The 13,548-nt window shown below is 32.8% G+C and overlaps 1 protein-coding gene across 1 annotated transcript; it reads left to right on the forward strand.

Moving 5' to 3' along the window:
* The first annotated feature begins 1,113 nt into the window (after window positions 1–1,113).
* Window positions 1,114–5,946, forward strand: LOC140877622 (cysteine-rich receptor-like protein kinase 15). The gene is made up of 7 exons (XM_073281161.1): window positions 1,114–1,910; window positions 3,709–3,843; window positions 3,934–4,055; window positions 4,135–4,345; window positions 4,481–4,718; window positions 5,165–5,315; window positions 5,569–5,946. Exons 1-7 carry the CDS (start codon window positions 1,160–1,162, stop codon window positions 5,944–5,946), a joined length of 1,986 nt encoding a protein of 661 aa, XP_073137262.1. The 5' UTR covers window positions 1,114–1,159.
* The last annotated feature ends 7,602 nt before the right edge of the window (window positions 5,947–13,548 follow it).

Below are 13,548 nucleotides of genomic sequence, written 5' to 3' on the forward strand. Positions count from 1 at the left end.
ATGTAAAATAATGTGTGGAAAAATATATAAGGTTTTGGTTTCAATTCAAAGTGAAAATAATGTGTCTATAATATATAAATGTTGCTACATGGATCAAGGTAATAATTAAAAAAATTTACATAAGTTTACATCGAAATATTTTAAAAATTGTTTGTGTCACGATGAGTTGTAAATCGATTTAATGTGAAAAAAATCACCCAATTAAATGGCATACTTAATAATTTTTAATGGTAATCTCACCATATATTTGGTGAAGCGTTAATTAATTTTACAAACATATCTTCTAACCTCTCTTCAAGCTTATTTCCGACAATATCTCTTAATTTATATATCCATATCATATTTTGTCTCTATTTTTTAGAATTTTTAAATTACTAAATATTTTTTTTATTTTAATCTAAATTTTTGAATATTTAATTCATAATATCATTCCTGATCAATGTATCCAAAAAGATTTTATGTATATGCAAGCATCATGTGCAAGAAACGAAAGTTAATAATAATCTAACATTTTTTACGTATAAATATATAAGTTTCAATTGTGAATTTCCTTTTGCACTCTCATTTTCTTCATATTATGTATGAATTATACCCTTTCATCTTCTTCTTTGTTAATCTACCATTAATTTAAATATTATCTAAATTTCTTACTAATATTTTTAATGATTAACTATATATGTGCAACATCAAGATCAAGATGTTAAAATTTTTTTATTATACGACGTTTTTTAAATTTTAATAGTTTAAAATGAAATTTTGATATTTTAAATTTATACATTTTGTTGAAATAAAATTTTATACATTTAATGACACTTTTCTAGTAATAATAATAATAATAATAAGTAAATAAATAAATAATGTATAAAAGTCTAGGTTTTAATTATATTTTTGTGCATAATTTTATAATATTGCGTGTTTTGTTGAGATAAGCACGTTACATATTGTTATGAAACTCAACAGCTAGCCTGTCAAAACTGATCATAGAAGTTGAAGGTAGAAAGCAAGTAAAATTTAGAGAGCTATGACTTCACAGAGATGGCGACCCGCCTCCATTTTCATTACCCTCGCAAACCTTTTAGCTCTCGGCGCAGCGAAATCTTATTGCATAGACAACAGCAATTACACCTATAACCCCATTTTTAGCTCGTACAAGGCTAATATGGAAACACTCTTATCCTCCCTTGCATCAAACGTAGATATCAATGGATTCTACAACGCCTCCGCGGGGCAGGGACCGGATACCGTCTATGCGGCAGCGCTGTGCAGAGGGGACATACAGCAAGAAGAATGCCGTAGCTGTATCCAAAATGCCACTGCTGAATTAGTAAACGAGTGTCAAAATTACAAGCAAGCCGTGCAGTGGAATGAGCTCTGCACGGTGCGGTACTCTAATGAATCCATCTACGGGATACTGAAGACTTCTCCTGGGTGGGTTTGGTGGAGTCTAACGAACGCCTCGAGTCCTGAACAGTTTATGTCGGATGTTGTTAGACTAGAGGACGATCTTCTTGTGCAAGCCGCTAATGGTGGTTCTCTGAGGAAAGTGGCAGCTGGGAATAAAAGCTCTGTAAATTTTCAGTTTATATTTTCCTTGGTTCAGTGTACCCCTGATTTGTCTCGGGACAATTGCATTAGTTGTTTAATTGGGGCTGCTTCCGATATTCCCATAAATTGCAACAATTCCATAAGGTGTATGATAGTATTCCCTAGCTGCAATCTTCGTTATCATGAAGTGCCGTTTTACAACGAAACCAGGCTTCATGAATTACAGGCGCTTGCTACGCTGCCACCACCACCACCACCACAACTGTCACCACCACCACCACCACTGCAACCAGGTCAGCGACAGCCGCCACCATCACTGTCACCGCCACCGCCACCAGGTTTCTCACAACAGTCCCCACCGACAGGTAAGAGATGATAATATGGATTTTTTTCTCCAATTAGCTAGCTAGGTAGTGCTTCGATATTCTTAAAAAAGATTTTTCACGAACTTTTGTTTAAAATTTTTGAAAATTTGGTAACTTTCTGTCTTCTTTGGTTTTGGTCCGATAAGTTTTCAATTTATTCTTCTAATGCTATAACTGTTGAATTTTTCTATTTGGAATGTTCATTTTTCTGTCACAAAATATGGATTAGATGGTGGCTAAAGCTAATTAATGTTGTAAAATATTTGTCGATTTCCTGATTTTGGAAGAAAAATCAATTTATTTGAACAAATCTAACAAACTTTACAAGTTTTATGCATAAAATCATAGGGGAAATGAATAATATGCAAGTTATGAGAACAAAAATGTATTTTCTCTCTTTTAATTATTTTGTTAGAATTTATCAAACTCATGAATTTCCTATACAAATTTTATTAGAATTCTTCTTGATCAGCTTACCCACGTAATTCAAATGTATAACCATTTGTAATAGGGAAAATAAATTTTTTGGTCCAGTAAGTTTATCTCTTTTGGGTTTTGGTCCATTAACTTTTTCGATGTGGATTTTGGCACACTAACTTTGCATTTTCATTGTTTTTTGGTCCAATTGCATACGTGTCAGTTTTTTATTGGTCCACATCATCATTTTGGACCAATCAAAAGTTGACACGTATGCAGTTGGACCAAAAAACACTAAAGATGCAAACTTAGTGTACCAAAACACACATTGAAAAAGTTAATGGATCAAAACCAAAACATGGACAAGTTAATGGACCAAAAAACTTATTTTTTCTTTTTAATAATAACAAAAAAATTTAACGTATACAATTAAGTACATGATTTAAATATATTTCTTCCACACTAGCTAAATGTCAAATAAAAGAACTAATAAGATACTTGTCATAACCAATTATATCTAAATATAGAAAGAAAGAAATAATTAAAGGGTGAAGTTACCAATCTTTTGAGGTACTCACATATATCATTTGAGCTCTTTTGAGATTTACAGAGTTCTTAAATATAGCGTAAAGTATTTATTAATTTTTCAAATTATTTATTTAAAATAAATCTTAAATAACCATGCAATAAACTCACATAATATATAATTTGGTTATCTATACCTGTCAAATACTTTTAGATAACTAATGCGACGAATCCCCATAATAGTAATAGATAACTAACATATAATCCATGAAATGAAAATTTACAATGAATGCATGATTCATGCATCAAACTCGTGAGACGGGTCAAACTCATTCATATCAAACTCAGTAACTCACATATATTTCAAATAAATTAAAGCTACTTATGGCATAAAAGGTAATATATTGCATGCATGAGTGGTTCAATAAGAAGATTCCTCTCACAAAATTTACCGGTGAGACCGTATCACAATACTAGTTTTTATTATTCTTGAAATAATATGTCTACTATCTATAATAGTTAAGAGACCGTGATGATGTGAGAAAACCATCTTTTCTTCCAATTTTACCCTTTTTATAATTAATTTTATATTTTATATTTTTTTATATTTTATTCATCTCTTATATTCGACGTCGTCTCATAAAACCATTCCGCATTTTCTCTCTTAATTTCTACTCAACACATTTTTTCTTCTCAAAATTTCCACTAGGTAAGTTTATGAATATCGTTCTCTCAGTGCATATATTTGTGGTCTACGATTATATTATACACACGGTGCGTGTGCTTTAGTGACTAGTATAATATAAACGATTTGGCATAGGAAAATATTAATTCTTCCGTGAGATTAATTTTGTAGGGAAGAAAGATGGAAACACTCGAACTGTGATAATAGCTTCTGTTTCAGTTGGTGTGGGTCTAATAGTAGCTGTATTTGCTACCATCTTGCTGATAAAGAGAGCTAAAAGGAAGCCAAAACAAGAACTTGATCAGTGTAATTTATTAACGCATCTTAATTGCAATTTTCATTATTTAGCAGCAATTTCGCTAAATGTCATTAATTCCTTTTTCAATTAATTTGAAGCTTCACGAGACATTAACATAGATGAATCGCTACAATATGATTTTTCTGAAATCAAAGACGCTACTAATAATTTCTCACTTGCTAGCAAGTTGGGACAAGGTGGATTTGGGGTCATTTATAAGGTAAACTTGAAACCTTGTGTTACGTTATTGATTAAAGTTGTGACATATAATAATCTTTATTAATTGTAATATTTATTAGGGAACACTTTCGAATGGACAAGACATTGCTGTAAAAAGACTGTCCTTGGATTCTGGGCAAGGTGACGTAGAATTCAAGAATGAAGTCTTACTAGTAGCCAAACTACAACACAAGAATCTTGTAAGACTCCTGGGTTTTTCCATGGAAGGGAAGGAAAGACTTCTCATTTATGAATTCGTTAAGAATAGAAGCCTCGACAAATTTTTATTCGGTAATATTTCAATGTCCTTTTCAATTCATAGTAAATATTTCATATTCTTCAAATTTATATGTACATGTATGTACTTGCATGTAGACCCTGTCAAACAAAATGATTTATGCATGTATGTACTTGAGTATATTGCAGACCCTATCAAACAAAATGATTTGGATTGGGAGAACCGTTACAAGATCATATGGGGGATTTCCAAGGGACTTCTATATTTGCACGAAGAATCTCGAGTTAAAATAATTCATCGTGATCTCAAAGCTAGCAATATACTTTTAGATGGAGATATGAACCCAAAAATTGCCGACTTTGGCATGGCGAGGTTATTTGATGCCGATGAAACTCAAGCCAACACCAACAAAATTGTGGGAACATAGTAAGTGTTCTTTCGAAGTGACAGCCCCAAGTAGTATTATTGATTGGATTTTGGAATGAGCAACTTGTCTTGATCAAATTCTGGAGCTTAGACTGCTTAGCTAAGTGCTCAACAAGATTTAAGTTGCATAAGTATCATAAATAAGTTAAATTAAGTATTTGTGGAAACTTTTTTTCCCAGTTAAATATTACACAAATTTCAACATTTTTGATTTAGAAATTATCTTCTTCCTATGCAATGATTTTATTTAATACATATAGTTAGTATTTGAAAGAACTTTTCAGTTTTTTTTGTTAACAAAAGTTTAAATTTTTTTTTAAAATTTCAAAAAACTGAGAAGTCTAGAAGCTCCCTCAAATATTACCATTGGTTGCATGATTAAGCTTTGTAACTTTTACTTGCTTCAATGTAACTACGTATACGTACTAACAACTTGGTTGTTGTAGTGGATATATGTCACCAGAATATGCAATGCACGGACAATTCTCTGCTAAGTCTGATGTATTTAGCTTCGGTGTGCTGATCTTAGAAATCGTCAGTGGTCAACAAAATAGATCACTTAAAAACGGGGAGGATATGAAAGACCTCTTAAGTGTGGTAAGCAAGATGAATATTCATTATGATTGTAAACTTAAACCTGAGAATCCAAAATATTGTCTAGTTCGTTGATCATATTAGTGATCGACTGGGCGGATTTTTGCTTAATATCCTATGTTGAATTGTAGTTGCCCAGGTTTTCCATAAAGAGATGATGATGATTATTATTATTATTATTATTATTATTATTATTATTATTATTATTATTATTATTATATATTTCATATATATATATAAATATATATATATATAGGCATGGAAACAATGGCGCCAAGGAACAGCAGAGGATATCATTGATCCAGTATTGAGGGTTGTTTCAAGTAACCTAAGTGATATGTTCAGATGCATTCACATCGGTTTGCTTTGCGTGCAAGACAATCCTAGTGATAGACCAACAATGGCTTCAGTTGTTCTTATGCTTAGCAGCTCCAAAATATCTCTGTCGGCACCTTTCGAGCCAACATATACTACGAACTATGGCTATAACTCAAGAAATATTCCAAACCTTAGTGTGTATGGTTCAAAAGGATTTGATTCAAGTGGATCATCAGCCCTTAAAAGGTCAACTGATCTATATTCTGTTGAATCATTAAAAACCGACATGTCGATGGCTGGTTTTCGTCCAAGGTGATTACGAAGTATATGGTTCAATTAAGTTCATGGTGTTATATTGGATGTTATAATCATTGCTCTAGTTTGCTTACGTAAAAGGTTGTTTGAATAAGTGACGTTTTGCTCAATACAGTTGAAAAATCTTATTTTGGTATGTCCATGTCTTGTGTAATTAAATGCTAAATTTTCCAATTATTTTCTCGAACTGATCCCAAGCTTGATTCTTTGCTTATTGGGCGGATTTCGGCACCATTTACGTCTTATGGTTTCTTATTTGGGTAACACGATATTGTTGGGAGTAATTTTTACATTTCAAATATATATATAATATATATATACTAGAAAAGATGTACGTGCGTTGCACGTGGGGAACATACGATGGAGTAATTAAAATTCGAAACTAAACTAAAACAAAAATTTTAATAAGATAATCTCACGAGTCAACTTTGTGGCATTGATTTCATAATTAGGTCACCCATAAAAAATATTAATTTTTATATCAAAAATATTTTCTTTCTTTATAAATATGAGCAAAATTGACGAATATCAAGGATAAATATCAATGAGACACTCTCACAAGAGACCTAACATTAATTAAATCAATAAAAGGTAATAAAAACAGTATAAAATTTTACCAATTCAAGTTAATTACTCATATTAATCAATTTAGAAAAAATATGTGTTTTTAATTTTTTTTTAAAGATTTGGAGTACTAAATTATTTCAAATATATTTTTTATCGTATCATTTTCTTTTGTCATATTCATATCGTAGTGATCTTTTACCATATTTTATTAAAATATTTTATAAATTTAACTACAAAAAAACATTGGTTGGAAAAAATGATTACAAATTATAAAATTAGAAACTACAAAATAATCATATCAAAACGATATTTCATTATGTTTTATTTACGTAATGTATAAATAAAAATCACAGAAAATATTGGTTGCAAAAAATTTTAATTTAAACACACAAGTTAAAATCGACGAGATTCTCATCACTAAGTACATGCAACAGATTCTTGAGTTATTCAGTCTATTGAGTGTTTCTAGCTATATTATCGAGGGATAGCATTATATTAATTCAGTGTGCTACTGAGATTGTAACAAAATTGTGCTCAGTTGCAGGGTTCTCGACTTCTAAGGACTAACGACAGATGAAGATACTCTTGAATACGTAATAGTTATTTGGAGTATCTAATGGATTAATAAAAACTTTTAGATAAATGTTAAAAAAAATTTGTTTTGATGTTCGTTTATCTTTAGGTTGGGACATTATAACCTATGAGTTACTAAATCGATTTTTTAAAGGTACGTAAGTATTGACTGAAATATCCAGCTGAGTATGCATTTTTATATGTTGCAGTATTATCTGTCATATGATGCACAATTATCCTGTAATGTACGTACGTATGAGCAAGTGCTAATCACGTTAAACCTGATATCTCTTGAAATAATCAGTTGAGTAGGGTCGCTCATCTCTTGTTTCTTGTAACCGTGTGACACCCACTGGCTTATGATTATGTGTTGTAGATACAATAATAAAATATAAACGTTGTAATAAAATATGTTAGTATGATGTTGTAGCATGATGTTGTAGTATTATTTATCATATATTTTGAGCAGAGATCAAAATAATATGTTGTAGTATTATCTGTCATATATATGATGCATGATTATCATGTAATGTATGTATGAACATGTGCTAATCACGTTGAGCCTGATATCTCTTGAGATAGTCAGTTGAGTAGGGTTGCTCAGCTCTTGTTTCTTCTAATTTCCGTGTGACACCGACTGACTTATGATTATGTGCTCTTGTAGTTGTGCTCAACTAATTATGGATAGGTTGAGGATTTTTATTATTTAATAAAATATATAAAAGTCATATTTACAATAATTTCATCTATCGTTAGTCCGCAGAAGTCGAGAGCATCTCAACTCATGATCACAATTTCGCTACGACCTCAATAGCACACTGCTCTTTGCTAGCCATCGACAATATGATTAGAAACACTTTAATTTAAATTGAATTACTTAGAAAACTCTGTTGCACTTAGGAATGAAAATATCACGTCTATTTGAAATTATGTGTTTAAATAAAAGTTTTTTGCAACTAACATTTTTTGTGATTTTTATTTATAAATTACTTAAATAAAAAAATATCATTGGATGCCACAAATACTGACCGTGATCTTGGACATATACTGCCCTGGATAACCGCACATAATGTTCTATGGATCCAGTGGGTGTCATATGGTTACAAGAAACAAGAGCTGAGCGACCCTACTCAACTCACTATCTGAAGGGATATCAGACTCAAACTGATTAGCACATGATCATACATACATTACATGATAAACACGCATCACATGACAACTAATACTATAACATCTAAAAATGCATACTCAGCTGGATATCTCAGTCAATACTTTATTATCTATAAAAAAATGGTTTAGTAGCACATAGTCTATAAAATCTCAGCCTAAAGATAAGTGAAAATCATATCACTATTTCTTTAAATCTAAAAGTCTCTATTAATCCAATAGATACTTGATAAGTGCATTTTGTGTGCATTATTTTGTGTTATTTTTATGTTTATTTTGCATGCATTCATATTGTTTTATAATTTTTATTCATGATTTATTGCATGTGTGTGCATTTCACTCTCCGGGTTGATTTTTGTAGAAATATTGAAGAAATCATGATTTTTGGAGCAAGAGAAGAGACACAAGCATGAATTACGGAGCAGCTATGGTCAAAAATTCATTTTTAATGATAGAGAGATCTAAATCCGATTTCCACCGTTTAAAATCAAGTTCAAGATGTTTTAAAGCTGCTGTCCAAATTTTGGCTCGATCCGACAGCTATAACTCAAGATATGATTTTTTTCAAGAAAACTGCGCGCTGGCACATATGTATGCACGGACCCATGCACGGAGGTGAAACGGGGTCCGGACATGTCGCGAGAAAAAAAAATAATTTGAGGCAGAGGGCACCCGGAGGTGGGGACGGACCCTTATCCAGGGTCCGTGCATGTCGCAGAATCTGAAAAATAAAATTTCAGAAATTACAATTCTTAACTTTTCGGGCTTTATTTTAAGGGCTTTCAAAGACATATAAATAAGAGATAAAATATGAGATGATATGGGTTGGAATCGCATAAGAGAGGCGGCGGCTAGAAGGCTTGAAGATTGAAGAATGCTCCATTCGAGTTTTTCTTCCTTTCTTCTTTAGATTATTAAACTTTTGTTGAATATTGTTTTCAATTATTGATTAGTTTTTCTTCAACCAAGACGGCGAGATTAGGCCGAACAGATTTTTGTTAAACTGTGGATTTTGATTTGGGATTTTTAGATCTTTCTTCAAATTATTGATTATTGGATTTAAATTCTTTCTTGTGAATAACCTGATCAATTATTTACTTGCTTGTTAATTAATTCCGAGTCGAAAGGTTAGGAATTGATTTTGATCACTCCAATAATTGTCATATGGTTAAACCGACTAGAAATAGTATTCGGTTTCAATATGCGGCTTTAGGTGAAAACTGAATTCTCACCATTCCAAATGCATTTGAATTTGATTTGAATAATGAAATATTGATCCATCAATATTTGAATAGGTTTAACTGTTCTAGAAATAGACTGTTAAATAAATTAGGAGAATTCGCTGTGATTTAAGATTAAATCTGGATCCGAGATTTGCCACTTGTTTGCATGATTTGTTTGGTACCTGCGTGTGTCTTGGTTGTCTCTATTTAATTGAATTTATTCTTCTTCTATTTTAATTCTTATTTTATTTTAGTAATTAAATTTTAGTTAATTCTTAGCACTCGTTTTATTATTTTGTCTAGATTAAGTAAAATAATTAATTCTTGAGAATTGACAACAGTCCCTGTGGGATCAATACTTAAACTCTTTGTCCACTTACTATAACTTGACCTGGTACGCTTTCCAGTAATTATTTTTAATACCAAAATAAGCGGTCAAGTTTTTGGCGCCGCTGCCGGGGACTGTTCAGTTAATATTAGGATAGATTATTTGCTTGAGACTAAACATTTTTTTTTTTTTGCATTTGTTTTATTTTTAATTATTAATTTTTTTTCTTACTTTTGAGGTACTTGGAGATGGATCATCGACAGGTGTTCACAAGGTTTGGCCAGCAAAACTCGGAGTCATTCTATGCTGCTTGGGGGAGATTTAATGATTACAGATTTCGATACCATGATTTGTCAAATTGCACGCTAATTCAGATTTTCTATGGTGGTTTGGATGAGCCAACAAGAAGTTGGGTGGATTATGGAGCTTTGTCAACTGACAGTCATTTATTTAACAGAGATTACGACAGTGCGATGCACTTGTTAAATGATATTGCAGATTTCGACTACCATTGGCATTGGGATTCTTCACTGCAGGGTTGGAGTCACCAATATCCTCCAACACCCCACTACCCAAAGTTTTCAAAGAAACCTCTTGAGCATGACGTGTAGAATGGAGCATACTCTGAAGAATTTTTGAATCAGTTGCAGGACATTGTTAATAAACAGTCGGAGATCAACCAGAAATTTTCAGAAACTCACATCAATTCTTTGAGTTTCTTGGATGAACAAATGAAGCTTCAGATGCAATCCGTTCTGGATATCAACCAAGAGAATGAAGCGATTTGTGTTGATCAATTTGCATGTAAATGTGATCCTGCAACCTTAATTGAGCCAGATCAAGTGGAAATTTTTTTTGAGGAATCTTCATGCAAAAAAGAGCCAAAAGTGACAGTGGAGGAGGAAGAAACATAAAAGGAGAAATATATGACCTCGTCAGTGGCCTTTACATTTACATCATTAGAAGATCTGTTCTTGCCATTGACGCCAAATCCACAGTATTACATCATCTATGAGCTTCAGCCTAGATTCGGAGTCTCCTTCCAAAATAATCAGTTCATGCCGAGTGTTTTTGGACCGACGAGCTCAAAAATCCAATATCACGCCAAGCTTGAGGGCGTACACAATCAAGACCCATACGTAGAATCATATGATTCTTACTATGGGCGGTAACCGCTCTTCGATGGTTGCTACTGCATAGTCGGGCTATAGAATATAACTTTAGCGGTGACTGGGAGGCAACCCATTGTTTTCTTTCCCTCTCTTTTGTTTATTTATTTTTTATGCAATTTCTATTAATTTTTGCTGCTCCTATGCCTTACCCGTCGCTTTAACATGTCCAATAGGTTGCACTTGTTATACCTAGTTTACTGCTGTCACCCCAAAAGATGTTGTCGAGGAGGAATATGAAGAGGATTCTTATGACCAGGGGAGTGTTATTTTTGTTTTTATTATGTGTTTGTTCGTTTCTACATATTGTTCATTGTTTCTAAAGCACCGAGGGCAATGCTTTGGATAAGTACGGGGGGATAGACTAGTTTATTTTAATGTTTTGTGTTGTGTTGCATCTGTCTTGTTTCATGTCTGTTTGCATCTTTGTCATTTTTGTGGTTGTTTGTCGTGTTTGTGTTGCATTCGTAACGTTTTCGTAGTTGTTTGCATGTGTATTAAGTAGGATAATAAATGGGAGCCAATGATGATATGAAGTCATGATTTTAGTGAAATTTTTTTTGTTTTTGCCCTTGACTTGACATAAGAAACCGTAGGTTGAACCGTGAATATTATTTTAAGAACTTATGTTAGACCGGTGAATTGTAGCGATATAATTGATGATATTTGTGTTTGTTTGATCATTGCACGGCAATAGGTGTTTGTTGATCTTGATTGTGTTCTTTGAGTTTTAATGATTGTCTAGCATTGCACTTATGATCTTGGGCCCACCTAAATTTTTGAAAAATTAAAATTGGAAAACTTTATGAAAAAAATCACCTCCATCCGGGTTGTGGACTAGGAATTGAAATCCTAATTATCTAGTCTATGGCTAAGTCTGTGGATAAAATGGGGGTGTTCTCTTAAAAATAACATTAATTTTTAATAACAATTCCATCCGGGCTTGGATAGTGATTGAAATCCTAATCACTGTTCCATAGCTAAGTTTGCGGGTTTCATGGGATTGTAGCTCCATCCGGGCTATAGATGAGGGGATTTAAATTCTAATCCTATCAAAGTTATAGCTAAGTTTGCGGGTAATTATTTGGGCTTAAAAATGTCGGGTTCAAAATCCGACGGTGCGTGATTATTCTCAAGGGAGGTGTGTTTGTGTTAGAGGTTGTTGGGAGGAAGAGACACTTGACTGAGAAACTTGCGCTGATATGTAATAGGTCGCTAAGCAGTCTTAAAACAGATTTTTTCTAAGTTGCATGTAACTGGAATAACACTACACACACACACACGTTCACGTTAAACCGAATGTGTATCGTGAAGAGTTGAGGGCGTTTGTGTTTTTTAATTTGGAACGTGACTTCTCTGAGGCAAATTCTCATGAATTTTTTCTACTTTATTTTTGTTGTTTTTGTTGTGTGATTGTTGCATTGTTTGTCTTGCTCGCCTTCGAGCAAGATTTAAGTATGGGGGAGTTGATATGTGCATTTTGTGTGCATTATTTTGTGTTATTTTTATGTTTATTTTGCATGCATTCATATTGTTTTATAATTTTTATTCATGATTTATTGCATGTGTGTGCATTTCACACTCCGGGTTGATTTTTGTAGAAATATTGAAGAAATCATGATTTTTGGAGCAAGAGAAGAGCCACAAGCATGAACTTCAAGATGTTTTAAAGCTACTGTCCAAATTTCGTCTCGATCCGACGGCTATAACTCAAGATATAATTTTTTCAAGAAAATTGCGCGCTGGCACATATGTATGCACGGACCCATGCACGGAGGTGTCACGGGGTCCGAACATGTCGCGAGAAAAATTTATAATTTGAGGCAGAAGGAACCCGGAGGTGGGGATGGACCCTTATCCAGGGTCCGTGCATGTCGCAGAATCAGAAAAATAAAATTTCGGAAATTACAATTCTTAACTTTCGGGACTTTATTTTATGGGCTTTCAAAGACATATAAATAATAGATAAAATATGAGATGATGGGGGTTTGAATCGCATAAGAGAGACGGCGGCTAGAAGGCTTGAAGATTGAAGAATGCTCCATTCCAGTTTTTCTTCCTTTCTTCTTTAGATTATTAAACTTTTGTTGAATATTGTTTTCAATTATTGATTAGCTTTTCTTCAACCAAGACGGCGAGATTGGGCCGAACAGATTTTTGTTAAACTGTGGATTTTGATTTGGGATTTTTAGATATTTCTTCAAATTATTGGTTATTGGATTTAAATTCTTTCTTGTGAATAACCTGATCAATTATTTACTTGATTGTTAATTAATTCCGAGTTGAAAGGTTAGGAATTGATTTTGATCACTCCAATAATTGACATAAGGTTAAATCGACTAGAAATAGTATTCGGTTTTAGTATGCGGCTTTAGGTGAAAACTGAATTCTCACAATTCCAAATGCATTTGAATTTGATTTGAATTATGAAAGATTGATCCGTCAATATTTGAATAGGTTTAACTGTTCTATAAATAGACTGTTAAATAAATTAGGAGAATTCGCCGTGATTTAAGATTAAATCTGGATCCGAGATTTGCCACTTGTTTGCATGATTTGTTTGGTACCTGCGTGTG

The sequence above is a fragment of the Henckelia pumila genome, chromosome 2, assembly GCF_033568475.1.
Source record: "Henckelia pumila isolate YLH828 chromosome 2, ASM3356847v2, whole genome shotgun sequence".
Lineage (NCBI taxonomy): Eukaryota > Viridiplantae > Streptophyta > Magnoliopsida > Lamiales > Gesneriaceae > Henckelia > Henckelia pumila.